Source organism: Chinchilla lanigera, unplaced genomic scaffold, assembly GCF_000276665.1.
Source record: "Chinchilla lanigera isolate Chin_1 unplaced genomic scaffold, ChiLan1.0 scaffold00004, whole genome shotgun sequence".
Lineage (NCBI taxonomy): Eukaryota > Metazoa > Chordata > Mammalia > Rodentia > Chinchillidae > Chinchilla > Chinchilla lanigera.
In genome coordinates this window covers 36,830,779-36,856,738 of record NW_004955405.1, presented here as the reverse complement: position 1 = coordinate 36,856,738, position 25,960 = coordinate 36,830,779, and the positions used below count along the sequence as shown (strand labels likewise).

Genomic DNA, 25,960 nt, shown 5'->3' with positions numbered 1-25,960 from the left:
GGCTACTGGAAACGCACACATCAGTCTCCTCTGACAGGGTAATTGTATAACTGACGCCGGAAGGCCCTTGTTTTCAGCATACTGCTTTGAATGCAGATAAACTGGTTCAAATTTGGAAAGGGATTTGCTTATTCTTCTGTCAAATAAGACTTAAGAGCTGGGACTTTGAAGGCCACAGGTGACATAGTCTCATCTGAGGAGAAGCCAGACCGGCCCTCTGCAGGCAAATGTCTGCGAGGGAACAGAGCTCTCCATCTGAGCCAGGCCACCTGCATGTTCTCTGCATGTGACCAGTCACACCCTGGTAGAGGGACCTTCACTAAGGGATTTTGTACATTAGACAGCAAAGGTTTGGAGAAGCCCCTCAGTTCTAAAGCCCGGTGCAACGACTCAACATATGTAAATGAAAGTGTGACATTATCAGAATACACCTTTTTGTAGAAGCATCACATATGGAAAGAAAGTCCTCCAAAGCCATTTCAATGCGCACAGAGGTTTACATACAACTCTGAACTGCAGTTTACTTTTCTTCACCTTTGTCCCATGAAGGCACTCACCCACCCAAACCACCCAGCAGGAGTGTGCAGTCACAGCAGAGCGGCCTACCTTATGAGCTCGATCACGGGCTCCCAGAGCGCGCTGAAGTTGACGTACAACATGCCCAGCAGGTACCGGAGGGGCACCTGCAAGCACAGGGGACCCGTTTAGAAAGTGGGCAGTGAGCTATGAAGACCACAGGGCGCAAGTGCTGAGACCAGACGCCCCAGCCTGGACAACGCAGGGTTTGGAAAGAAGCTTGCATATTAAGAAAAAAAGCTGTAGGGACCAATCCAAACCTCAGCGTATAATCACCTTCCTCCTTTTCCGAAAACATCACCCACAATTACACAGAGGAACCACTGCAACAAACAGCATGTGAAGTCATTCCAGATGTCCCCTCAACCCTAACGAACACCTGCTCCCGGCAGTCAGTACCGTGCGGACGCTCGTGACCTAGAAGAGCACCTGTGAACGGCGGCTGAAGCTGCACTTGTCAGTTCTGGGACTGAACCCAGGGCTTTGCACATGCCAGGCAAGTGCCCTGCCTGGAGTGAGTCTTCAAAACTATACTTTCAAAAAGGCCAGTGCAGAGGATCTAACAGTTTCTTTTTATAATTTTTTATAGTATTGGGTGTGGGGGTTCAAATCTCATGCATGCTAGGCAAGTGCTGTACCTTGGAGCTACATCCCCAGCCCTTTTTATGTTTGAGAGAGAGTCTTGCTAAGTCACCAAGACTGGCCTTGAACTTGCGACCCTCCTGCCTCCACAGCAGCCGGAAGAAGAGAGACATCTGACCACCAACACCCCCACTGCCGGCCGAGGGGCACGTACTCACTGCGTTGAGTATGTGCTCTGGCACGGGCCCCCACGCCAAATACAGCACCACAGAGGATGCTGCCCGGAAGGGGAGCCGCCTGGGGCCTTGCTCCTGAAGGGGCTGGGCCAGGGTGACCTGCCACCGTGCACCGGAAACCTGGTACGAGCACAGGGCGGACGTGCTGCTGCGGTGGATGTGAGCGCAAAGACCTTGACATGGAGCCCTCCTGCCGCCACACACGACTGCTGACCTCACCGGGACTGGACGTGAGGCCACACTGTAAACACCAAACCGAGTCAAACACGACTGCCACCTGCTTCCCAGGCTCTGCCGTGTGAGCCGTGCCCTCTACCCAAGCCTACACTGAGGCAGCGGGTCGCAGTGCTAACAGCACACACCGCGGCCCCGTTCCGCCAGCCACGTGCTGTGCGAGCTCGGACAGACGTAACGCCCTCTGGGCCTCAGTGTCCTCCTCCGTGAAGGAACACAGTTAACGGCCCAGCTCCGCGGGGCACCGTGAAAACAGAAAGCATCCGCTTTTATTATCTACTTCACGGCCATTCTCTGAACCGTAAAGCCCAGCCAATTATTTAGAGCATAACCTACAGCTCCCTCGAGGCTATGCGACACAGAAAGTCATACAAAGGGATCTGAAGAACAAGCAAGCCTAACTTTACATGCAGGGCAAACTGGCTGAAGTAACTTCACCTCTGATCAGTTGATAACCGATATAAAAATCTATCTTCTATCTCGGGAAACGAAACAGAGTTATATTCATTTTCAAGCCCTGGACTCAGAAGCACGCTATGCAGGCTGAAGTTCCCACTCTGAAACACTTGCTGGTCTATAACCTCCAGCAAAGCACTGTGACGCCCTTGAGCCTCGAGCTCCGTATGCATAAAACGGGCATAACGTTCTAAAGAGCATAAAGCATCATGTAGTTGCAGGGTATTCTCGTAGGACAGCAGACAACCTAGGGTTCTGGGTTTTTTTGAGACAGGGCTTCACTATGTAGCCCAGGCCGGCCTTGAACTTGCAGCGATCCTCCTGTCTCAGTCTCCCAAATACTGGGGTTACAGGCATGCACCATCATGCCCAGGCAATCTAGAATTTTTGTTTTAAATTTGGCATACAGTTTTAAGGAGCAAAACTGAGAAGCACTGATAAATTCTGTGTTGCTTTGGGCAAAAAAATAAAAAGTAACAGTAAATAACTAAGAGGCACCTTTTCAGTTTCTTTAAGACTGAAATTACTAGACTTCACTAAAAGTAGGAAAATTCCTAACTGTTCATGTAACGGAAACTTGAGATACACAAACCAAGAAAACAATGAGGAAAACAGCTGAGACTTCACTTTCGAAGTTATTTTGTTAGAAAATGTACTGCTTTACTTTTGGATGATTTTAAAACAACTAATTTTCTAAATGGTGGCCACCAAGCCCACCATAGTACAAAATGGACCTTGCCACGGAAGGACCACGTTTTCGTCAGCTGCTCTCAGGGGATGTAACACACACTTGCGTTCCTAGGAGGCTGCAGAGGTATGAACACAGTAACTACATCATGCCCTTATTCTATGAACAATTTTCAAATAAAACCTACTCTGTGGAGCTCAGATGATTCCAAGACCTAAATCCCTTGAGAAATACATAATACAATCTAGTGAGTGCATTAAGGGAAAAGAGCATCACCCACTAGCACTCAGCGAGCCTCCGTAAGCCCAAGCACACAGCCCCACGGCCCCCAGACACACAAGCCCAACCCTCAGTGCTACAGGAAGCGCTGGGAAGACGTTTCTCACCCGCGACGCCGGATTTCACAGGCATCACCAGAAACGAGTCAACAACTCCGACTCTTAGCTGACCGAGACAGGACGGGGACATCAGGAGCCCCAAACTCAGCCTAGTCCCTGTCATGGGCCCCTAACCCCAGCCAGGACGTCCCCACCATGTTAGCCCCGAGTTTCCCCCAGTGAACCACCCTCCCAGCCCTCGCCCCCGCGTGCGTTCCTCCTCTCTACTAGGGGGTTATCCTGACGCGGCCCTCCCAGAAGTCCCTCCTGAACGTGCTCACACAGGTATCACAAAGCTGTCCCACCACAGAGCAGTGGTATTTTCTGGTCTTTCTTGTCCTCGACACTGTGAGTCCCCTGAAGTCGGAGGGGGACTTTTACATCAGCAGCCCCCAGTCACAAGTGGTGTTTGCTAACATATCCAACTGAATAACTGCAACAGCTCCTGCTCAGGGCTTACGGGCGTCAGGCGCCGTTCCCGCATCCGATATTTACCATGGAATTCCGTGAGTCAGAGGCTGTAATTTTCACAGCTAAGGGAACTTGGTCATAGAACCGCTTCAGGTTCAGCCAGTGCCGAGCCAGCCCTTGACTGTGGCAATCTTTTTTCTAAATTTAAATTTTGAGACAGAGTCTTGCTAAGTTACTGAGGTGGGACTCAAACTTGTGGACTGCTTGCCTCAGCCTTCCAAGGTGCGGACATCCCAGGTGTGCACCGGCACGCCCACGGCCCTGGGCAACCTCAACAACGCTCCCTAAAGCGCTGCACAAGGGGCCCAGGAGCCCTCAGCCTCCGTCTGTGTCTCTCCACGCATGCACTTCCGGGACACACCCTGGTCCAGTCACTTACATCCCTCTCCATAAAGCCGATTTTCGAGACAAGAATCTGCATTTCAGAATTGTCACAGCAACAAACTGGTTTAAAAAACGAATTTTTGGTAAGAGTTTATGTGCACTATTACGCAAACCCTAAGGGGTCGAAGGCTGATGAAGTTCACCGCCAACAGTCAGGTTTTACACGTCAACACGCGCATGCGCTAAGCTGTCACTCACAGCAAACAGCACAGAGCCCCAAGGGAAAAACTGCAGTGTCGACTTCCTGTTCCTCCAAGGAAAACAATAAAACGAACCGAGACTGCAGTTGCTGCAGGCCATCCTTTCCCTGCTCAAAAAGGAGATGCTAAGTTATTTCTACTGTTCAAAAGGCTGGCAGAGCCACTGAGCTCAAAGCGCCGAGAAGTGGATAGTGACTCTGTGTAAAAACAAATTTTCTTGGTAGCTATTTAGTATGCTTCCCCAAACAAGACTCAAAACGCAAATTAAGAAGGACGCAAACAAACAAGGACAAGGACTGCTCCTACCTCCTGCAGCGGCCCATCGGGGACTGTGGTGCGCACCACATCGTGCCTCAGTTTCCTCAAGTGAAGCAGCTTCTCCCTGTAGTCACTCACAGTCGCCGGGACGAGCTCCGCCTGGCGCAGGACAGCGAAGGCGGATGGCCGCTCCGAGAGCACGTCGTCCTGCAGGCGACAAGGCGCGGGCAGCTCAGGGTTGCTTGCCAGAAATAACAAATGTGACTAAGAGCCCAAAGCAGACAGAACAGGAAGATGCTACCATTTTAAATGAAGGAAGGAACACTTTTGGTAAACGGCGCAGGTTCAGTGTTCAGCACAGAAATGCAAAGTAAGCAGAAGAGTGATTCTCAAAATGCCCCAAATTGATTAGCAACATCTCCTGAGGTGAAGGCAATGCACGCACAGCTCCACAGCACAACCGAGTCACGGGGCCGTCCCCACATGGAGGAGTCTGTGCAAGGAGGCTCCCTGCAAGCTACGCAGCACCCACGAGCAGGGACGTGGGTACGGAAGGTGCTGTAAACCATGGGACACTATTCAGACATCAAAGACAGGAGGTAAAGCCGGTGACTGGCTTGGAAAACTCCCTGATAATGTCTGTTTAAATTATGTATGTGCATCCAAAACTTCTGAAAGAATATGCACCAAGTATCTGAGGATTTTCCCTAGTAGCCATAGTGGGTGGGAATAAGAATTCAAAAACTATCAAATTTTATCATAGGAAAAAAAAATTTACGATAGGCAGTTATATAGTGTGCTTATTTTCTGCAAAGATATCATTTCAGAAACTAAAAGAACAGAAATGTAAACTTGTAGTTTTAAAAAACTACCCACTTAAACAGTTGAAATACCTCCATCCGTTCTGGAAGCCGGATATCAAAATGGTTCAAGATTCTTATCGTCAAAAGCCGAATCTAAAGGAAGTAAAAGGCACACCTCAAGTTACAACACCGAAATGGAGGAAGAAAGTGATTACAAAGAGTGAGAGCCGAGTGTTACAGAACTAAGGGGACCGCCTGACCAGGGCAAAGCATGCTTATCCTGCCTTTATTTCACATCCAGCACCAGACGAGACGAGAGTGCCCGGCTGCCCAGCGCACTGCCTCGTTTCTCTGACACTAGAAGCATCTCTGCAGTAAGTGCAAAGCACCGGGTAAGCTGGCAGTTGGACTCGAACTGTGATGCTTTTCACTCTTAAGTAACACACTCAGGGATTTCCATACACTTCAATCGGCAACAGAGTCATCTACAGGGCTTTAAGAAACTGACATTTTCAGCACAGCCCTAACCCCACTGAGCCCAAATCTTGGGGGTGGGGATGCAGGTTCGTCTCTCGTGAATCCCGCTCACGGTGCTGCAGGGCGTCAGCAGGCCAGCGCCCTACTGCAGCCCTTCCTGGCTCGGGGCTCGGGGGCCCTGCGCCCGCTGTGGTTGCACAGGGAGCAGGCAGACACGGGGACCGCGCCCACCACATGTCACCTTGGATGCGCCGGTCGAGATGTTGGCTTGTAAGCTGGGGAGCACCTCCATCAGCGCCTCCTCAGACAGCGGCCCTCTGCAGCCACAGAAGGATAACCTCTGGTAATAGAGGTCGGCCAGCAGCAACACAGACGGCTCTGCCGGGAAGGCCCTGCCAGGGGACGGGCACCAGAAAGGACACTAGCAACATACCAACACCACAGACGTAAATGAAATAAAGCCAGCACATTAAAAGTGATACAGGGTTTCAAAACAAAATGATAGGAATTAACAGTGGTTGTTATATTACATACTGCTACCTTCAACTACACTGCTCAGATTACCACATACAAGAATGGAAGATTGATCAAACCATTAAAGAGAATAAAAAAATAATTATTAGATAAAACAACAGAGTTTCACAAGATGGTAGGAACGGCGCTGTATTTAAAGACTGTCCAAAATAGTACTTATTGACCAAGTACCAAGTACCAATATTAAGGATCACTATGTGAACACAACTCAAGTATAGAACAGATCAGGATTTTTACTACATCTCTAATTTCACAGTCTCAAAGGCTTTTATATTTTATCCACGATGAAGCAAAATGGAAGCTGTCTACTTACAACACTAAGTTCTTCACTCGCTCCACGGGAACCAGATGGAGAGGTGCAGAAGAGTCTTCCAAACTTAGCAGCGTACTTACGGCTTGACAGAGAACAAATAAGTTTCCTAAGGCAGAAAAATGGGGGAACCACACTACTTACTTCTTTGACTTGACTATCAAAACATCTTATTTATCCAACACTTGTTAGTTACAGAAAGTTCTTACTATCTGGGTCAGGCGTGGTGCCCCATGGCTATAATCTCAGCACTTGGGAGGCTGAGGCAGGAAGACTGCCACGAGTTAAAGGCTGGCCTGGGCTACACAGTGAACTCAAGGCCAAAATGAACTACACAGCGAGTCCCTGTCTCAAAAACAAAACAAAGCAAAACAAAACAAAAAAAAACCAACTGTCTGTCTAACATCTGAGTAAAATAGAAAACACAAGTGCCCAGGTCTTGTATTTTATCTTTCTCAAAAGGAACACACATTCTGGAGAGAATAAAAATCTACAGGCCATTGAAAGATGAGGTACAGGTTGAGTATCCCTAACCTGAAACTTTCTAAGAATTGCTAGGCTCCTCGAGATGCTTCAGATTTTTGAGAACTTCTGATTTAGGGTTTTTAAATTAGGGATGGTCAACCAGTGAAGTCCATGCAAATCATCTATAATGGAGAAGTACTGAGACTGGAACCAGCCCTGGTCCTGAGCACTGCTCAGCCTGCGTATTAGCTCTGCCTGCCGGCACTACCCACAATCTAACTTCTGATGAGGGCAGACGTGGACTTTGTGAAAGTTAAATGATCTGTATACAACTCATAGTGATGTTATTCATAAGAAGTTGCATACCCAATAGCTACTATCTAATAATACATACCCAGTTAAAAATAATTACTCATTTAATCTCTAGCCCAGGGGCCAGCAATCTGTGGCCTGCAAGTTGGATCTAATAGGTGGCCTATTTTTCTAGGCCCTGAAAGCTGACAATGTTTTTAACCTTCTGAAGGACTAATAGAGCATAGGGCAGCCACCACAAAAATAAAATGTAGTCCAAGATCTGAAATACATACAATCTGGTTCTTTTGCCAAGCCCTGCTGTAGGTGTTAGACCAATGCTGTCCAACAGAAATCTCAGCAATGATAAAAATCCCCATGCCACAATCCAATACGGTAGACATTAGCACCTGAGATGACACCTAACACGGGGGAGCCTGGTTTCCTCGGAGGGACCTGCTCAGTATCTCTGGGGTAGAGCATATCAGTATTTCAGTGAATGAGTGATTCCAGTGCACATGTCGGGAGCGAAGACTGTGGTAAGACAGAGCCCAGTACCTGCCTGGGAACTGCTGTTCTTGGGCTTTCGGGAAAGGTGCAAGCATACAGCAGGCAGTGGGGCTTGAGGCAGGGCGGCCTAAGCCTGCCCGGAGGAGGCAGGAAGGGTTTCTACATGGGCTGTGCCCATGCTGAATTCTCAAAGCTACCTATGTACGGGACAGTGAACCTTAGCATATTATTTTAGATAAAATAGTTTTAGTAAAAGCTGAAATGGTGCCTTGGGAAGCCTCCCGGGATAGTGTAATAGCTAATTCCCTAGATCAGCTCTGCCCAGGAATGTCTCCTGGAGATAAGGGGCGCCTAGGCCTAGGTAACCCTCCGTGACCCTGCCTGCGCAGTTCCATCTCCTGGCCCTAGGCCAACATTGTAACCTTAAAGGAATGCATAGGTTGTAAAAAAGGAGACAAATGGAGCATAATGGGAGAAACATCTATCATGGTTAGACATGCGACCTGCAACTGACCTGGGGTCCCACAGGATAAGACAAAGACCATATAGCCACCAGGGTCTGCGAATGTAACATCCCAATCTGTTACCATGGAAACCAAAACGTATATAAGGTGGAATGAAGTTAGTCCCACTTGCCCACTTCCCTGATTGGCAAATGGGAGGAAGGGTGGCTAGCCTCCAATTAAAATAAGCTCTGGTTTGTTCTCAATAGAGTTGGTCTCTTGTGGAATACAGCCCAACTTATGCCAGGGGAATTTCTGCCGTAACACCTAAGTGGTCACTTATGACAAAGACTTAGAAAGTCCCCAGGCAGCAGAAACATACCTCCAAAGGCGGCCTTGCTCAGCTCTGCGTAAGCAAATGGAAACAACTGCATCCCGGGGTGGGGCAGGCACGGGAGGTGAGCAAGGCGCAGGATGGGGCCTGGCCTTGGGTGGTCCATGCAGTACTGTCAAGCAGCTGACCGGGTCACCGCAGTACACAACACGCCCAGCTCACTGTCCTTTTCCCACTGTATTTATGTATCACGCGAGGAGCAGTGCCAGGACACAATATTAGCTCTACTCCCCCTGTCAGAAGTACCATGACTGACCTCGCCCAAAGCTCCCGCTGTCCACAGTCCTGAAGAGCGCCTCCGCGAAGCACGACACCAGCGGAAGCACCCGCTCCTTCTCAAGGGGTCTGTCCAAGGTGCAGAGAGACAAGGAAGGGCGCAAGGTGTTCAACGACTTCCCCAAAGCCCGGCGCACAGCCGACCCCGCCCGACTCCCGCGGCACGCCTGGTTGGCGTACCTGACATGTGGTAACACCACGAGCACGGCCCACGACCGCGAAAGGGAAGTTGTATCTTTATCTGGAGGCGACTGAATGACAGACAAGAGATGGTCCAATACTGGAAATCGCTGCTCTTCTTCCTTGGATCTCGTCTTCTGCCTTAAGTGGGATCTGAAGAAGGAAAAGATAAAGTACTCAGAGGAGAGAATGGTTGCTGCCCTCTCATGTTGGAAATGACACCAGTCCCCCGTCGTTGAGGGGCATGGGTGCAGGGGGGGGAGCAGGTTGATGATAAATACCCCCCACGCGGTCCTTTCCTGATTTCAGTGACAGGCTCTTCCAACTCTATTGGCTCTAATCCTATTTGCACTAATTTGTTTCATAACTAGTTTCTTCAGGTGTAGGCATTACCTTTCCACTGTGTGTTAAAAACTGGAGCTTCTTCCACTCCCTGCCCCCTTTTTTTTTGTTTTTTGAGACCGGGTCTCACTTGGTAGTTCAGGCTGGCCTTGAACTCACAGTGATCCTCCCGCCTCAGCCTCCTGAGTGCTGGGGTTACAGGCGTGCACCACACCTGGCCACTCCCTTTTTTTTCCTGACTTCCCAAATGCAGAATGAGGCCGCAGTGCTGCTGTGAAAATGATGAACACCACAGAAACGGTGAGAATGTGAGTGACCTCCTCCCGGCCTCACCTGACGTACTGCGACGTCTTTTGGCCTTGGTCTGTGTTGCACAGAAAGGGAGTCACCGAGCACTGCTGCCAGTGAGCCCCGCCGAGGACGCCGCCTCCTCTGCTTGGCCTGCCGGGCTCCCGCCCTCCCCGGCTGACGTCCTCCTCGCACAGAGGGCCTGGCCCGCAGCGCCCGTCCAGTGCTTCCCGCCACCCAGAGCCTCACGGGAGTGCTCCCCCCGCCTGGAAAGTCTCCGAAGGACTCTGCAAGACTGACCCTTTCCACTCAACCAACAGCCGCGAACCACACCAGGCACCCGAGGAGGGGCGGCAAGCGCCCGCTTCCCTCTCCGGGACACACGCTTTCCTTCCTCTCCATCGCGGTGTAAATCCGGCCGGCGCCTGCCCTCTGCACCCTGCCCCCTGAAGGAGGACCCTGCTCCGCGCATTCCCGGAACACAGCCAACACCCTAGGTACGCGTCAGCGACAGGACACGCTCCTGAAGAGCACTTTTACGTCAGCTCCCACTCTGCTTGGGACAAGCTCAAGAAATGGGCGGACGGCATGTTAGTAAGAAAGCTCAAACTCGGACGGAAAAGCCCTCGCAGAGGAAATCCGGACGAAGGCGGGCATGCACCGCACTGGGTCCCGGGCACGGGGTGGGTGGGTGCTGCCCTCAGAAAGACGGGGAGCGGCAGCACCTGCCGTGAGTGCGCACCTCGACATTTACTGTCACCGTACCACACCGCCTCCCTGACGTCTGACAGGGTGTGGTGACAGGCGAGCATCATTTGTCCTGGGGCTTCACCTCGGAGCCACCCACAGGCAGCTTCCCTGGCCGGGCCCAGGCCCCGGACAGGGCCACGGGCAGGTGGTGCCTGCTGGCGCATGGCCAGGACTGTACCACCCAGAGGAGAGGGCCTGGGGTGACTTCACCGGGGCTGCTCACCGCCCTTCTGCAGCTACAGTCGGTTCCACTCGTGGCGTGAGTCGGTGGGGAAGGCACTCGTAAGGCAGGCAGGAGAAAACAACGCGTGACAGCCCAGTCCCCCAGAGCTTCAAGCTGACCACATGCCACAGCGAACTGCCTGTGACAGTGGGGACGATGCTCCCACCACAAGCAGTGCTGTGAAGTTAAAGCTAAGCACACAGCAGCCTCCAGGACACCCGCCTACTTCTGCCGCCTCAAAGCAAAGCACCCTACAGCACCGGGTCTGACCAACGCAGCAGATATAAGTCACACGCAAGCCCCGGGCAGACCGGAGCTGGCTTCCCAAGCGACCGCCTCCCGGCGCACCCGGGCAACCACGCGGCACGTGTGAGCCCAGTCCTCTCGGACTTAACCAAACCCTACTAGGTACACCGTAGCTCTGAATGAAATGGAAAAGGCAACCCATGGCCCTCCCGACCATTTAATGTAAAAGCGTGAAATTTGAAAATCTGGTCACTTATTCCTTCCCCTTACCAATCTCCTGACATCAGCAGAGTGTTGTGTATCCATGGGGAGATGGAGATGTCACGTCTCATGAAAGTGATCAACGCAATTCCCAGCAAAACCCCAGGGAGGCTTTCTACAGACAGACAGGCTTATTCGACAATTTCTACCGAAAGGCGGAGGACCAGGAATAGCTACAACAATTTTAAAAAAGAAGAATAAAGTGAGAAGATTTTCATTTAAAGATTCCCAGACTTACTGTACACCTTACAGCTAGAGCAGCAGGACAGTGTGGTAAGGAGGGAGTAGAGACACATCCGTCAGTGAGCAGAGGGGCGCCCAGAAGCGGACCCCCACACCCCCAGCCGATTTCTGACAAGTACACAAGGCCACCAAAGGTGCGGCAGCTGCTTCATGAGAACAACTTCCACAGGTAACAACTTCTCGACTAAACTTTAAGCCTTATACAAAGATTAACTCGCAGCGTTTCAGGGTCTTAAAATGCAAAACAAAAAATACAACTTTCAGAAAGAAACTAAGTACAAATCCTTGCGACCTCGGGCTATCTAGAGAAGGAAAATGTGATAATCAGGACCTCACCAAAACTGAATACTTTATTCTCCCAGAAGAACCTTGTTAAGGGAATAAAGATAAGCTGCAGAGGAAAAAGTATTTGTTAAGCACCTATCCGCTGAAGAGACTTGTACATCTGAACCATTCTCTACAGTAAAAAGAAAAACAAAACAATCCAGTTAAGAGGCCGGGGGTGGTGCCGCAAGCCTGTAATCCCAGCACTTGTGAGGCTGAGGCAGGAGGATCATCACAAGTTTGAGGCCAGCCTGGGCTACAAAGTGAGTTGAAACACAGCCTAGGCTATATAGTGAGATCCTGCCTCAAATAAATTAAAAAAAAAAAAAAAATCCAGTTAGGAAATATGCTGCAGAACAAGCAGATACTTCACTACAGAAGGCAGACAGAAGTACACGAATAGATGTTTCAATGTGATAAGCCATTAGGGAAATGCAAATTAAAGCTAAAATATGAACATCACTGCACCTCTGTTGAGCTGGGAGAAAAAGAATCAACTGCACAAGCTAGGAGGACACAGAAAAACCAGATCGCTCACACACCGCTGGTGAGAATGTGAATGGCTCAAGCACTCTGGCACTTCTTATGAAACTCACCACATGCCCATCACATAAGCCAGCAACACTGTTGCTCACAGTAGCCTAAAACCAGAAATAATATAAATGTCCTGCGAGAGATTAAATACACCATGCTACACTCACAGCAGAGAACAGTCCTCAGCATCACAAAGCAATGAACTTACTGACACACACAACTTGGATGAGTCTCAAAGAAAAGAGTCAACCCAAAGGGTACACGCTGTAATTCCACTTACATAATATTCTCAGAGTGACAGAGTCTTAAAGATGGAGAGAGTAGAAGGTGAGAGGGGTTGAGGATAGAGGGGAGTGGAACAGCGAGTATGATGACAGAGAGACTGATACAGCCGGGCCTGGGAGTACATGTCTGTAATCCCAGCACACTGGGAAGCAGAGGCAGGAGGAACTCAAGCTCAAGCCTGCCCTGGGCAACTCAGCACCTCAGTGGGACTGTCTCAAAAAAATTGTTTTTAAAAGGTTGAGGATGTAGCTCAACCTCGTGTGAAGGCCCTAGCTTTAACCCTACTACAAAAAACAAAGGGAAAAAAAAGGCCTGACGATCCCTGCGGTGAACAAACAGTGCCGTCTTCACGCTGGTGGCGGGAGAACTGCACAGGACACCTATCCGCGTGTGCACACCCACTCAGGTGAGGGTGAGGGCGGCGGGCTGTACCGAGGCCTGTTTTCTGGCTAGTGGGCACTGCAGTGCATTTACGCAACATGGTGCCAGCAGGAACAGGGCAGCTTTCTGCACTCCTTGCATTGCACGTGCACATGGACCTCAATTATTTTAAAATAGTTCTTCCCACCTGCTCTTCCGGTATAAGCGAAGTCTACAGGTTTGCATCTCCTTCCCTGCTTTTCCATGCCTGTTTTACACCTTGAACCGTGCAAAATGGGGTCACCCCATGCACACCATGTGTACAGCCCTGCAACCGCCTTCCCCACGCAGCGTTTATCTTGGACGTCCTTCCGGTTGATGCAGACAGCCTTCATTCCCACGGCCCTCCTGCCACATGGTACTAACCGGCTTGCTGGCCCTGTCAAAGGGTCGGGCTCAGCACTCACCGCTTGGTCCCTGCGCAGAAGAGCAGAGGGTACTTCTCAATCGCCATGGAGCTGGCAGTGGGAGGCGCTGCTTTATGCAGAATGAGCTTGGCAAGGATGGCCAGGGCTTCGTCCTGGGCCACGTCGTCATCAGCCAAGAAGCAATCCTCAACGTATGTGAGAAAGCTAGGCAGAAAAAGCTGAAAACAAGAAAGGAAACCACATTTACTGACTGGGAAGATTCCAGAATACCTAATAAAGAAGATTACACCCTTTTTTTTGTCTTTTTGAGACAGGCTCTCCTTATGCACTTCATGCTGGCCTTGAGCTCACTTTGAAGCCCAGGCTGGTCTCGAACTTGCAATGATCCTCCTGCCTCAGCCTCCCAAGTGCTGGGATTACAGGCGTGAGCCACTACAGCCAGCCTTGATTACACACTTCTGAAAAAAGTAAGCGGCCATGTATGTCTCTAACCTCAGCTACTCAGGAAGCTGAGGCAGGAGGGTTGCCAGATTCAAGAGCACTCTGTGCAATTTTGTGAGACTCTGTCTCAAAATAAAAAAATTAAAAGGGTTAGGTGTCTGGCTCCAAGGTAAAGCTCTTGTTCAATTCCCATTACCCCAACAAAACAAAACAAAAAAAACCTTCAGCAATCACAGTGTTATTAAAACCCTCTACAACAATAATGAAAGCTAGAGCCAGGGATATAGCGCCGCGGCACAGCACCTACCTGGCAAGTGCCAGGTCCTGAGTCTGATTCCCAGTACCACAAAAGGAAACAAACAAACAAAAAACCAACTAATCAACCAAAGAGCTAGAAGACAATGCAATGCAGCAATAGCTTAAAAACAGAATGTAGATTTCCACACCCAACCCTCAATTAAAGTACTGTATAGAGAGAAAAAAGGCATTTTTAGGTGTATCAAACCTTAAGTTCTTACCTCCACTCACCTTCTCAGGAGCTCTGAAAAATGTGTTTCTATAAAGTGACAGAGTAAACTACATCAAGAGGGGCAGGTGGGATCCAGCAAACAGGAAAGAAGGCAAAGGGTACCCTCCTTTGACATCTGGGCAGTGGTTTGAGAAAGAAAACCCTCCAGGGGGGAATTATTTCTGGAGAGACGTCTTCACAGAAGCAAAGAAAACAAACCAACCAACAATTGCGCTGCTCGGTTTCCGAGGCTTTGCCGCGTGAAAGGTGTGCACAACGCTGTCAGGGGACACTCACTGACCGAGTGTGATCCACTCCCCAGGGCTTAAAGGGTGAGGTGGTGTACGAAGCGCAGGAGAGGGGACAGGCACACGAGAAGGACACGAACCCTAAGTGCTCCTTCCATAAACACTGAACACGGAGTGAACACGGATTCAACCAAATTCTGTCACACAGCTCTGCTGGGATGATCAGTATAAAAGAACTAAAACCCACCTGACGTAGGAGGCAGTCTACAAAGAAAGACTAAAAGCAATAAATCAAGAAAAGTAGCTTATTTAGATGACAGGTAGAAAGTAAATACCGGGAAGAAACAGCTAAAGATCATTCCGTGAGGACGCTGCTGGTGACCGAGATGGGAGTGGAACGCGACCACAGCTTTAGCCTTGCTGGACTGTTTTAAACCACACACGCACGCACACACAAACCTGACTCAAGTAAGACAGCGGGTGTGTTCTGGAAGTCAAATCAGAGCACATACTATTAGAGACCAAAAGGAAGAAGGGGTGGCCACTGTTCAGGGGGGGCGGCGGGGGAGCACACTCCTCCTTTCACGAGATCCGCTTCTACTTTGTTACACCAGGGGTGTGTTTGCAGCAGTGAAATAAACAGTGAAAAAAGCATGCAGCCCTCCTTCAGCGCAAGCTAATTCGGGAACACTTTCTATGCTTCCAATTCACTTAATTGTTCCATTTATTAAAGTGCTTCTCCAGTTTTTCCACATGCTTCTGTAACTAGCTCAACTATTATTAAAAAACAGGCTGCCTACTGCGTATCACTTTAAATGCCTTGGCATATGGAAGTTTTGCCCACATCCTCAAATCGAACATGCTTTAAGAAACTGACTAAAACCATCAGCAATAATTCTGATCTTCTCAAGAAGCAAGAAAACCTGAAGATTTCAAATTTGATTATTTTACTGACTTTTAAAAAACACCCAAAACTTAGTATTTTGCTTACCTGCTCAAACTGCTTCATAGCAAACATGACTTCAGAAAAATCAAAGATTAAACGTCTTTCCAATCCGCTCTCAAAAACCTGTGGATCACAGGTAGAAGTACGTGAAAGGAAGCACAGAGACAGTATTCTCCTCATCCCCCCGAAGAGCGGCTGCAGCAGGGCTCGGGCCACTTCATGTGGCACCATGGGAAAGGCTTGGCCTCCTCCGGGGACTTGCACGCAAAGGCCACACTTGTCAGCGCTACCCGGGCTTGGCCGGAAGCTGCCCAGCGCTACAGAGAACGACAAAGTGCACGGGGTGTGACTGTGATCCTTCCCAAGGGGCCTGGCTGTACTTTGTCAAGCCAGGAAGCACCCAAATGACTTTCTGTTTTCTTTCTTTCTCTTTTTTTTGCGTTTTTTGAGACAGGGTCTCCCTCTGTAGTTCAGGCTGGCCTTGAACTTTCTACATAGCCCAGGCTGGCCTTGAACTCACAGTGATCCTCCTGCCTCAGCCTCCTGAGTGCTGGGATCATGTACATGTGCCACTATGGCCAGCCGATTTTCCATTTTCAATCCCGTGTCACTCAAACCATCTCCCAAATGCACTGAAACAAAATCTTGTCAAATTATGACCCTGCTTAGACTCCTCCCGGCCCCTGCACAACCTGCAGGATAAACCCATGCCAGCATTGGAAAGCGCAGTGATGGACGCTTTCCCATCACAGACCACACACATTCCTCACCACAACTTCCCTGTCCCTCTCCTGGGGTTAGGAGATGGCTAGAGAACCCCCAAGGACTCTCACAAACATGAGTACTTGGGAAAGCTTTCTGTTGCTCAAGCCCTGACAGACGTAAGGGTCAAATTCAACGTGTCTAGTAGCTCGCTTCCCTAGACGCAATGACTCTCCCCAGATCCCCCTCCTAACAACAAAATCTGCAGCCCCCAGGGCCCTACTGGCCCCCAGCACTGGGAGCGCTCACACTCGCTGAATACTGACCAGATTCAGCTTTTCCCACTTTATTCAGTGATTTCCAGCACAGCATGCCACCTGTGCCTCCCTAACTGACGATAAATACCCTGAAGCGGGGCCTCTATCCCCCCCATGGGTCCCTAGCAGGCACAGGCGATGCTAAACACAGTACTAACTGCTCAGTTCTCATGGGCTGAGGTAAATTACTTTCTCTGTGGTTTCTCTGATGAGGGTGTCCGGCAAGGAAACATTTCCACCCAGGATCAAAGCAGAAATTACATCCAAGAGCGTCTTGCGGCAAGACGTGGAGAGACTGGCTACGGTTACTGTTTGAGACAACACCTGCAAAAAACGAAGCAGATCGCAGCACCCAGTTAGCACTCTGCTCTTCACACGGAGCCGTGAGCGCACGAGGCTGGGACCCACCTTACAGACACCGGCGGGGCTGCTTATCTTGGATCCGCTCCCATGGCTCACAAGTATCAGGTACGTCTCGAGCAACCTCTGGATCTGCTCAGAACTTCCGCAAGAGTTCTTTTTCGTTCCTCTGTCATGCAGATCCAGGAGTGACTCCTGCACACGAAGAATTTAACAGAGAAAATAAAACGGCAAACTCATCTGTTCATCCCATACTGCCAACTCTGAGACTGCAGCTTGACTTTTCACACTCTTTTGCTCGGGGAGAAAAAGACGCATTTCCCAGGAGTCACTGATGATACTGATGGTGGCGTTCCCTGAGCGGCATCACCATGCTCACAGCACCCCGAGGGAGGGACAGCACCCCCAGGTGTCACACAGGCAGGGAGTGAGGAGCCGAGAGTCAAGCCGCAGGTCCGGCTCCAGAGCCTCTCGTGTCAAAGAAGAAGAGTGCAGAGCGGGAAGGAAGGGGATCTTACCATGCGGGTAGAAGGATACAGAGAGCGACGACAAAATACAACCTCCAGGAGCCACAAGACTCCTTACCACACACCCATATGACTTGATTTTAAAAATGAGAACTCACTTGCAAACAGTCAAAAAATGTACCGAAATGTTCCTTGTAGACATAGGCAACAGCAGATCTGGCCATGTGTTTCAGTGTTTCCCCCACTAAAACCCACGGAAGGTGGGTCTGTGTTTCAGTAACTGGTCCCAGCTTCTGCAAAATTAGCTTCACTGCCTGCGGGAAAGCAAGAACAAACACAAGGGATGTGGAAACCCTTCCTTATGGGTGTCCACACTCGGACTACACTAGCTACCTTCAACTCTGGGCGGCAATGATCGAGGCCATGGCCGCTCTCATGGTTAACTACGTGTCCCAGAAGGAATTTCCACACTAGGATGGGAATTTCATCACAGCTGCCGCTCCCTCCCTATCCTCAGCCACTGGTCAGTCCACAGTCTACCTTCCTGGTATCCAGGGTCAAGAAGACCACGGTGACTTTGTATGCAACGGTGCACAGGGCAACACTATCATCAATGCCCTAACTCTGCCCGCTAGCGCTTCCTCTTTACCCCAGGCCGCCCCGTCCCCTGGCACTCACCTGAGTCCCTTCTCGCTTCCGCCCAACCCTCACCCTCCACGCAGTCCCCACGCGCTCCTCCCCATTGCTCACCTGGCCTGCACAGGAGTGAAACATGTTCCTAACGCCCTTGCACATTTCAAAGAGTAACTGTCCCACTCCTTCCACTTTTTCTGGATGTTCATTGAGATCAAGAAACATTAAATTGAAAAGGGCATTTTTATCAGAGACCTAAAACACACAATGCAAATGGAAAATATTTACAACATAAATATATCCAAGTGAGAAATTTCATTTCTTATCCTACATACTCATATATAAACACCCTCAAGGAAAAAAATTCTGAAAGGAAGAGACGTGTATTATATCTCAAACCACCAAGTATAATCTGCTCTGTAATGTCATGTATGAGTGATAAATCTATTCGTAAGATAGGAAGGGAATTACCAAAAAAACTACACAAGGCCACATTCTGTCTTTCAAAGAAACAACATACTTGTATTTATGAGCATAAAAGAAATTTACTGTCAGTTTTCTTTTATTACAAAAACCTAAAATTTCCAGGAAATTTTAGACAAACACAAATAATACTATGCTACCATTTCTTTCCCGGAAAGTATTACAAAAACTCGTATTCATCTCAATGTTCATGTATTTATGACTTGACTTGGAGGTCACTTCTCATACACACAGAGCTACCAAAACCTCACTAGCAGTAACAGGGGTTGTGTCACCTTATCACATTAAGTACTGAGAAAGGACTAAACCTTACAATGAGACAAACTCAGAACAGCAGCAAGTTTCATATATATTTAAAAAAACTTAGTCCATAATAATCACATTAAAAAACGATGTCAGCTCTACCCGTCAGATTCTTGACAATTTAGCAACAAACACAGAAAATATCAAACTGACCTTTCTCATCAAAAAAGTAAAGCTTTCAGCAGCAAAATTTCTTATATGTAGTTTTCTATGAGCCAAGAGTGTACTGTACATGCTATAAATGAGAAAAACAAGACAGGTTAGTGATACAACATCAGTAAGGATGCTTAGCGTGTCAACGGTATGCCCCACACCATGCGAGGTATGGGCAGGGCGTGTAGCAGGGACAGCAGAGCTCAGCACTGCACTCACCTCCCAGGGTGCCCCACGTCAGACAGAAGACTGAGCCCACGGACGTCAGGAGGCAGGCGGGGCTGGGCTTAGGGGAGAGACCCCTGAAACGCTGAAACTCGTAGTGAGCACGAAGAACAGAAGAGTTCAGGTGCGGCAAGGCGCATGGTGTGAGGGCAGGAAGGAGAGAATAGACAGGGTGGGCAGCGGTGGCCGGTGCAGAGGACAACAAGAAGGCAGTCTGCGTCAGAGAGGAGGGGCTGTGTGGTTTAGGGGGGCAGCTGCAGACAAGTGAGCTGTGGTAGGAGGTGTCTCCAAACCCCAGGCAGGGGAACCTGGGCTCCAGCTTACAACTGTGTCTTTCCAGAGTTCCTCCACTTAATCAACGGGACAATTCTACGCAACAACCTACAGCTAAGGCCACGCCGAGGGTAGGCGTCCTGCTCCAGAGCAGACAGCCAATTCCGCCCACTCACACTGCCGAAGTAGCCTGCCTGGTGACGGAAGAGCACAGCACTCAGCTCTCCTACCACGGCCGCAGCCCCCGTCCCTAGCAGCTCCTTACTCACAGCTGCTAGACACACCAGCTGAAGGACAAGTCCTCAGGAAGAAATGTTTGCAGACATATACAGGATGCGATCAAGGAAGAAGAGGAGACCGGCAGTAGAGCGACCAGGTGAAACACGCCCGGGAGACGCTCTGGGCATGTCCGCAGCACAGCGCAGCCCCTACGGCAGCGCCCTCCCTGCTGCTGCTCTGGCGAGGCCTAACACTCAGTGCACCCATTCTGCCCCCGAAAGTGCCAGGTCCACACCCGTGGGTTTCTCGTCTGACTAAAACGCCATCTTTGTGAGAAGAGATTTCACTGGGTCTCCAGCACTTTACACAGACAGCAGTGAGAGGACTTGGAGTCCCGAAGACAACTGGGCTGAAGATGTCTCCAAGGAGCCCAGACAGGAGGAACGCGGGTCCCACGGACAGAAAAGGGGCCCCCGACAGGGCTGGACACGGACGCGGACAGGCACCCAGTCCACACTCACGGAGCACACGGACATGGGGCAAGTTGCCAAGAGTTGGTTTGAACACTGATGTGTGAAGTTCAGTTTCAACAACACTTCAGTGAAAATACCGGGCTGCTAAAAGCCTCATACTGAAAGCCAGAAGTTCAGAAGGAAGGAAGCTGACTCGGAGACACTGAAGTGGCAGCTTTTATGTCATAAAACAAAAAAAACCTACATTTCTCAAGCACCTGTGGTTTGTTTACTGAAATAATCTTGATTTCTAATACATTTCACCAAAAGCTTCACAGAGAACTAATAAGCCTGGAGAATACTTCTTTCTCATTCTTTGTCCAAAGTTCCTCACAGAGAAGAGGGGGCACAAAACCAAAATCGTCGTTTAATCCTATTCCACACCTTTAACAGGGTCTGCAGTGTGACAGGGCTGACTGCTGATCAACGGAAAATTCCATCCAATCTAAGATTTAAAAAGACAGTATCTTTTCTTTAAACAAAAACCTACTATGAGGGAGGTATGCTGGCACGTGCCTACAATCTGGGCACTGTGGGAGGCCGAGGCAGGAAGACTGACATTTCAAGCATAGCCTGGGCAACTCATGACTTCCCTGTGTCAAAATGGGAAATAAGAAAAGGAATGGGGAGGCGGGCCAGTGTGAAGGCCCTGGGTGCGATCCCCAGTACTGAGGAATCTTTTGTCCTCTGTATCTACACGTACTCAAGAAGTATAGGGGCTCTCTTTCAGCTCAGCAGCTGAGGACACGTGCAAGAGACCCAACCATCTTACGAAGAGCTCACAGGTTTGCAAAAGGCAAGCGGTACGCTACACAGTCACAATGAAAGTTTCGTGCAGGCGGTGGACCTGCCCAAGAGATGCGGCACACACATGCTCGCTTCTGCGTAGTTGCCCAGGAGCATCTGTAGAGGTTATGGAAGCAAAGAAGTCAGGCTTTGAGGGTGGCATCATTTCAAGAGCTGCAGAAGAGAGGTCAGGTCAGCACAGATTCGAGCTACACCCAGACACAACAGGTGGACCAGAGTGGGAGACCGGCTAGCAAGTAAGCTCCCTGCAAGGAAGTGAGGCAGCATTACGCTGGAGCGGTCACATGCAGTCAGACAGAGGACAGGGTAAAGAGGCAAACCCACCTGTAAATCCGGGCCATGTCCTTCACCATCAGTCTCCACAGGTACTTGTACAGGTAGGACAGCGCGGTGAAGGCCCACTCCAGCAGCTCTGTGTCCTGTGTCTCCAGGATGGAGGTGATGGCCAGGAAGAAGTCCGGGAAGTGTGGGTAGAAATCTGTCTGCAGGTCTCGCGCCAGCTGAACTACCAAGCTGGATTAAAAGAGAAGCAGCCGATTATGGGAAGTTTTAAAGAAGGCTATACATCTACTTAATGAGAAATGACCAATAAGCACTAGATTAATTAAGATTAATCCAAACTACTTCAAAGTCAAGTTTTAAAAAGTATAAAATTCTTCATATCTTAGGAGTCCTACAGAGAAATCAGGTCAGAGGGTACAGTCCTTCACAGGCTGTGCTTACCTGCTCCTGTATTGTCAAAGTAAGGGGCTTGAGGAGGAAATAACAAACGCAACACTGTATTCTTAGGCCACTGCTGCATAGTAATGCACTTCTTCCTGATATCCTCATCTAACAGACAAGGTAAGTTTCTGCCTCTAAACTACAAACATGCAATCTAAGGCATATACAGCTACGAAACACAATTTTTCTTAAAAACTCAGATAAATGCCTTCGAACTTTTTCTCAAAACACTACTTACTCCAAAAGGGGTTGGTAGGCAAAACTGTTCTTAACTTGCAGATGAGTTTTCAAACTCTGAACGATCTCATTTTGATGATAGACCAACTGATTAAATGATTGGCACTTGTCAATAACTTCTTTATAAAATTTTCCTGGGTGAAAGAAAAAAAAAAAAGGAATATGTTCTGCTTTTCTATCACATCATTACTTATTTGGAAAAGCACTGATTGTGGGAGAATAAAATACAAACAAAAGATACCGAAGTGTTCTGTAAGGTTCAGTTCTCTCCATTTCAGCAGACCCTCGAAGAAGTAGGTTTCGACTTCCTGCCAAGATTAAAGCACTCCGTTAACCAGGTAACACCGAGAACACTATGATCAAGTTAATAAGAGCATATTAACATCTCACAACAATGACTAAAAGTTTAAAAACTCCTTTGAAGTTTCTTATAAAGGGGTATTAACTAACACATCTTGAAAAGCAATAGGAGGCATAATATCAACAGGCTTTCACAAAAGTAATGTTGGCTGGTTTGGCTGTAGCAAGTAACTTTCTAATGGGCCTATAGGAGTAATACTATGGGAAAACACTTTTTCTGTGGTTTTGCAAGTTTAGGTACAGAAAAATGTACCGATTCTTTTTGATTCTTTCATTCTGCTTAGAGAAATATGAACTGCTAAAGCCTTATGGCAAAGTATTCCGGCATTTCTATTAAAATTAACTCAGAAACTCCACTTCCATGAGCTACTTCGTAAGAAATGTGTGAATATACGAGTACAAAATGTTTACTTAGTTTACCACAGTGGTGGGAAAACATAAAGCAGCCTAAAATCCAATAATAGCAAAACATTTAGAGAAACTTATGGTCCATACATACTAAAGTGCATTTTGTGGCTATTTACAAGAATTACACTGGGGCAGGGTGTAGTTCAGTGATAGAGCACAGGCTTCCCACGCACCAGGCCCAATACCCAGCACAGAAAGAACAGAAAAGAACTCTCTGTGTTGAACTAGAAGGATGTTGTTGATATGCCCCAAGGTGATAAAGGCCAGGCACACAGTGAACTATGTTGGGATCTAATTTTTCCTTAACAACACCAAACACCTCCATAAATGTTTGCACACAGTTGCATGAGCACGAGAGAAAGGTAAGAAAGAACACACAAATACTCAACTGTCCATACTGGTTTCATGGTAGTAAGCAGTGAGGAAAGAGAAAGCCTTTTTCTAGGTTTAGCACTGCGCTGTTTAGCTTGTTAACACAGTTTAAAAGATAAGGCCAACAAATTCTTACTATACATGCACATGCACACATAGAGAAGGACAGAAGAGGGACAGAACAAACACATACACATTTGCAAACAGCACTCTCTCTCTCTCCCCATCTCACACACAGACACACACACACACACACACACAGCAAAAAACCCTTAAATTGTGCCTTGGAAATCTTTAAATAGGCGGAGTAAAGAGGAAAAAAACAAAATTCCATTAAATTTTGTTCAGTATCCCCTAAGGCAGAAGAGAAATATATGTTAGTCGGTATCTTCATGATGAAGGCATTTCTCGCCTAGCAGTGACTGACACCCAGCAGCCTTTTGCGACAGGCCCTACCGTGTGACTGTGCAGCTCCGGCCTCTAAGAGATGGGACCCACCTCTCACTGCCTGAATCTGGCCCTGCCTGGTGACTTGCTCTGACCGCTAACATCCAATGGAAGCTACCTGATGATGCGCGCAGCAAGGTTTGGTGAGATTCTGCAGCTCCTGATTGCGCTGCCTTGAAAAGATTCTGCCACGTGAGAAGCCCAGTGTAGCGTACTGGACAGGAGAGGGATGAGGACGATCAAGAGCCATAAGGCCCAGCCAAGGGCCAGGGATGTGAGCAAGGCCATGTGGACCACCGAGGCCCGGCTCCTATCCCAGGCCCCCTCTCTACCTTGGCACCCCAGCCCTCCACACTCTCAAGCTCTCCCGGGACTTAAACATGAACCACCGCTGAAAGCCAGATCCCTAACTCCCCCCTGAAGTCACCTAATCTCTGCAGCCATATGTCCAAATGTCTCTTGGGCACTATCAGTCACACAGCCACAGGTATACTAAGTTCAACAAACCCTCGCCACAGCTTCTCCTCCCCGCACAGCCTCGAACTCCTCTTCCTACAAACCGGCCTCCGTGAATGCCATCCTCAACCACTCAGTTATGGAACCAAGTCTCTTTCTGCCTGCATATCCAGTGGGTCACGAGTCTATCCAGTCCTTTATATCTCTGGAATCCTCCTCTCTCTCTACCTCACCACCAGATCACTTCTAACTTGGTTGTTCTGACTCCAGTCCTGCTCCTTCCTCCATACTAAAACCAGAGAGATGAAGAACTTAAACCTGATCACATCACCTACTCCCTTGCTTACAACCCCAGAATGAAACACTGTAACTCCAGAATAAAATCCAAACTTAGCTAGCATGTGGACCCTTTACAATCTGTGCCCATCTCACCAGCTCCCCGTTAGTAACCATAAACACACACAAACACTAAACACATTCTATGAACACTCCAAATTGCTTTGCAGTATCCTGACTGTGACATGCATTTCTAGCCTCTGCTCCTTTTTTTTTTTTTCCGGTACCGGGAATCGAACTCACGACTTTGTGCTTGCTAGGCAGGCGCTGTGCTGCTGAGCTAAATCCCCAGCCCCTCCCCTGCTCCTTTATACAGGTTTCTCCTGCAGCCTGAAACAGCTTCTCCTGTCCTCTATGCCATGGTAAAACAGTTGCGTAGGTACAAACAACAAAATTCAACTGAGTTACCATCTTGTCTATACCACCTTTGTGACACCCTATCCCCGAAGAATTTAGGTTAGGCTCCCTTCACTGAATTCTGAAAGCATTATGTATTTACCTAAAGAACATTTAACACATCAGTTATGGAACCAAGGGGCCGAAACTAACCCGCTCGTGTGTGTTTACGAACGGAGTCGGGGCAGGCCCGCCGCAGTGCGTGGCTTCAGCTCACGCCCGGGTGAACTTACACGACAGAGGCAACACATTCAGTAGCAGAATTTGATTGTACAAGGCTAGCAGAAGAATAAAGACTTGATACACTACAAAGGAAAATATTTCTACACAGAGAGATGACAGCTCCAGTGTGGTCAGAGCTGGAAAACCATGGTCAGAGCTGCAACAAGCTCCTCTTACCAAGAGCCATATTCTTATCGTTGGAGTTTTAGGCTGTTCTGTTCCTCCTCATAGTGAAGCTGGATAAACATCTTTACATTTGTATGTCTAAGCCCCAAAGAAACGAAGCCCCAGGAATGTGACTTGCTCAGAATCACTTTAAAATCACAGCTGCAGAAGGACGGCTGCAGCAGTGCCTGGAAGCACTGTGCAAAGGAGGAGCCTCAAATCATAAAAGTTCGTGCAGGGTCAGGTCAAGCTGCTCACCTAGAACAGCTTCCCCCAACACACCTTTCTGTGTCTGCACTCATCCAATGCGGGAGCAACTAGCACCCTCTTACGCATTCCGTGTTCATAAAAGAAACGGCTTAAAAACAACTCACTTCTACTACCAGGCCACATTTTAAAAGTCCATGAACACTTGAAGACTGGCTAATATCACATTCTCTTACCTCATCATAGCTTGCAGTTCTATCGATGCGGTGAATAATATCGATATTCACATTCCCCAGCCGCTCAGCAAATGTAAGAAACTGGGAGGGGGAAAAAAAAAAACCATTTTTAACAAACGTCATCATTCAATACTCATTTCCACCCTGAGGATTTCAGGGCTGTACAACAATCCCATGTTGGTAGTCGCCTTGTTAAAGTAGAAAGTGTAACGCGCCGTTCCGTAAGCCTCTCTACCTACTGTCGTTACGGATAACGCTATCCTGGGCTCGGTATTTTAGACCTGTGGGGTGTATCAACCATAGAATATGTAACTGTTAAACTAAAAGCATACGTCACTGATGAGTCGCAAAGAATAAGGGTAAAACAAA

At 48.7% G+C, this 25,960-nt stretch overlaps 1 protein-coding gene across 1 annotated transcript in view; it reads right to left on the bottom strand.

Moving 5' to 3' along the window:
• Positions 1-25,960, bottom strand: part of Utp20 (UTP20, small subunit (SSU) processome component, homolog (yeast)) — an 80,166-nt gene that overhangs the window by 53,411 nt on the left and 795 nt on the right. Inside the window, exons 2-19 of the mRNA XM_005374546.2 lie at positions 25,592-25,672; positions 22,228-22,294; positions 21,988-22,120; positions 21,351-21,539; positions 18,991-19,072; positions 18,169-18,306; positions 17,577-17,732; positions 17,000-17,146; positions 16,781-16,915; positions 15,618-15,695; positions 13,469-13,647; positions 9,146-9,298; positions 8,946-9,034; positions 6,590-6,695; positions 5,984-6,134; positions 5,356-5,418; positions 4,511-4,669; positions 607-683 (exon numbers count right to left, since the gene is read on the bottom strand). Of these exons, the coding sequence (XP_005374603.1) occupies positions 607-683; positions 4,511-4,669; positions 5,356-5,418; positions 5,984-6,134; positions 6,590-6,695; positions 8,946-9,034; positions 9,146-9,298; positions 13,469-13,647; positions 15,618-15,695; positions 16,781-16,915; positions 17,000-17,146; positions 17,577-17,732; positions 18,169-18,306; positions 18,991-19,072; positions 21,351-21,539; positions 21,988-22,120; positions 22,228-22,294; positions 25,592-25,672 (2,183 nt within the window). The remainder of the gene's footprint in view (positions 1-606; positions 684-4,510; positions 4,670-5,355; positions 5,419-5,983; positions 6,135-6,589; positions 6,696-8,945; positions 9,035-9,145; positions 9,299-13,468; positions 13,648-15,617; positions 15,696-16,780; positions 16,916-16,999; positions 17,147-17,576; positions 17,733-18,168; positions 18,307-18,990; positions 19,073-21,350; positions 21,540-21,987; positions 22,121-22,227; positions 22,295-25,591; positions 25,673-25,960) is intronic.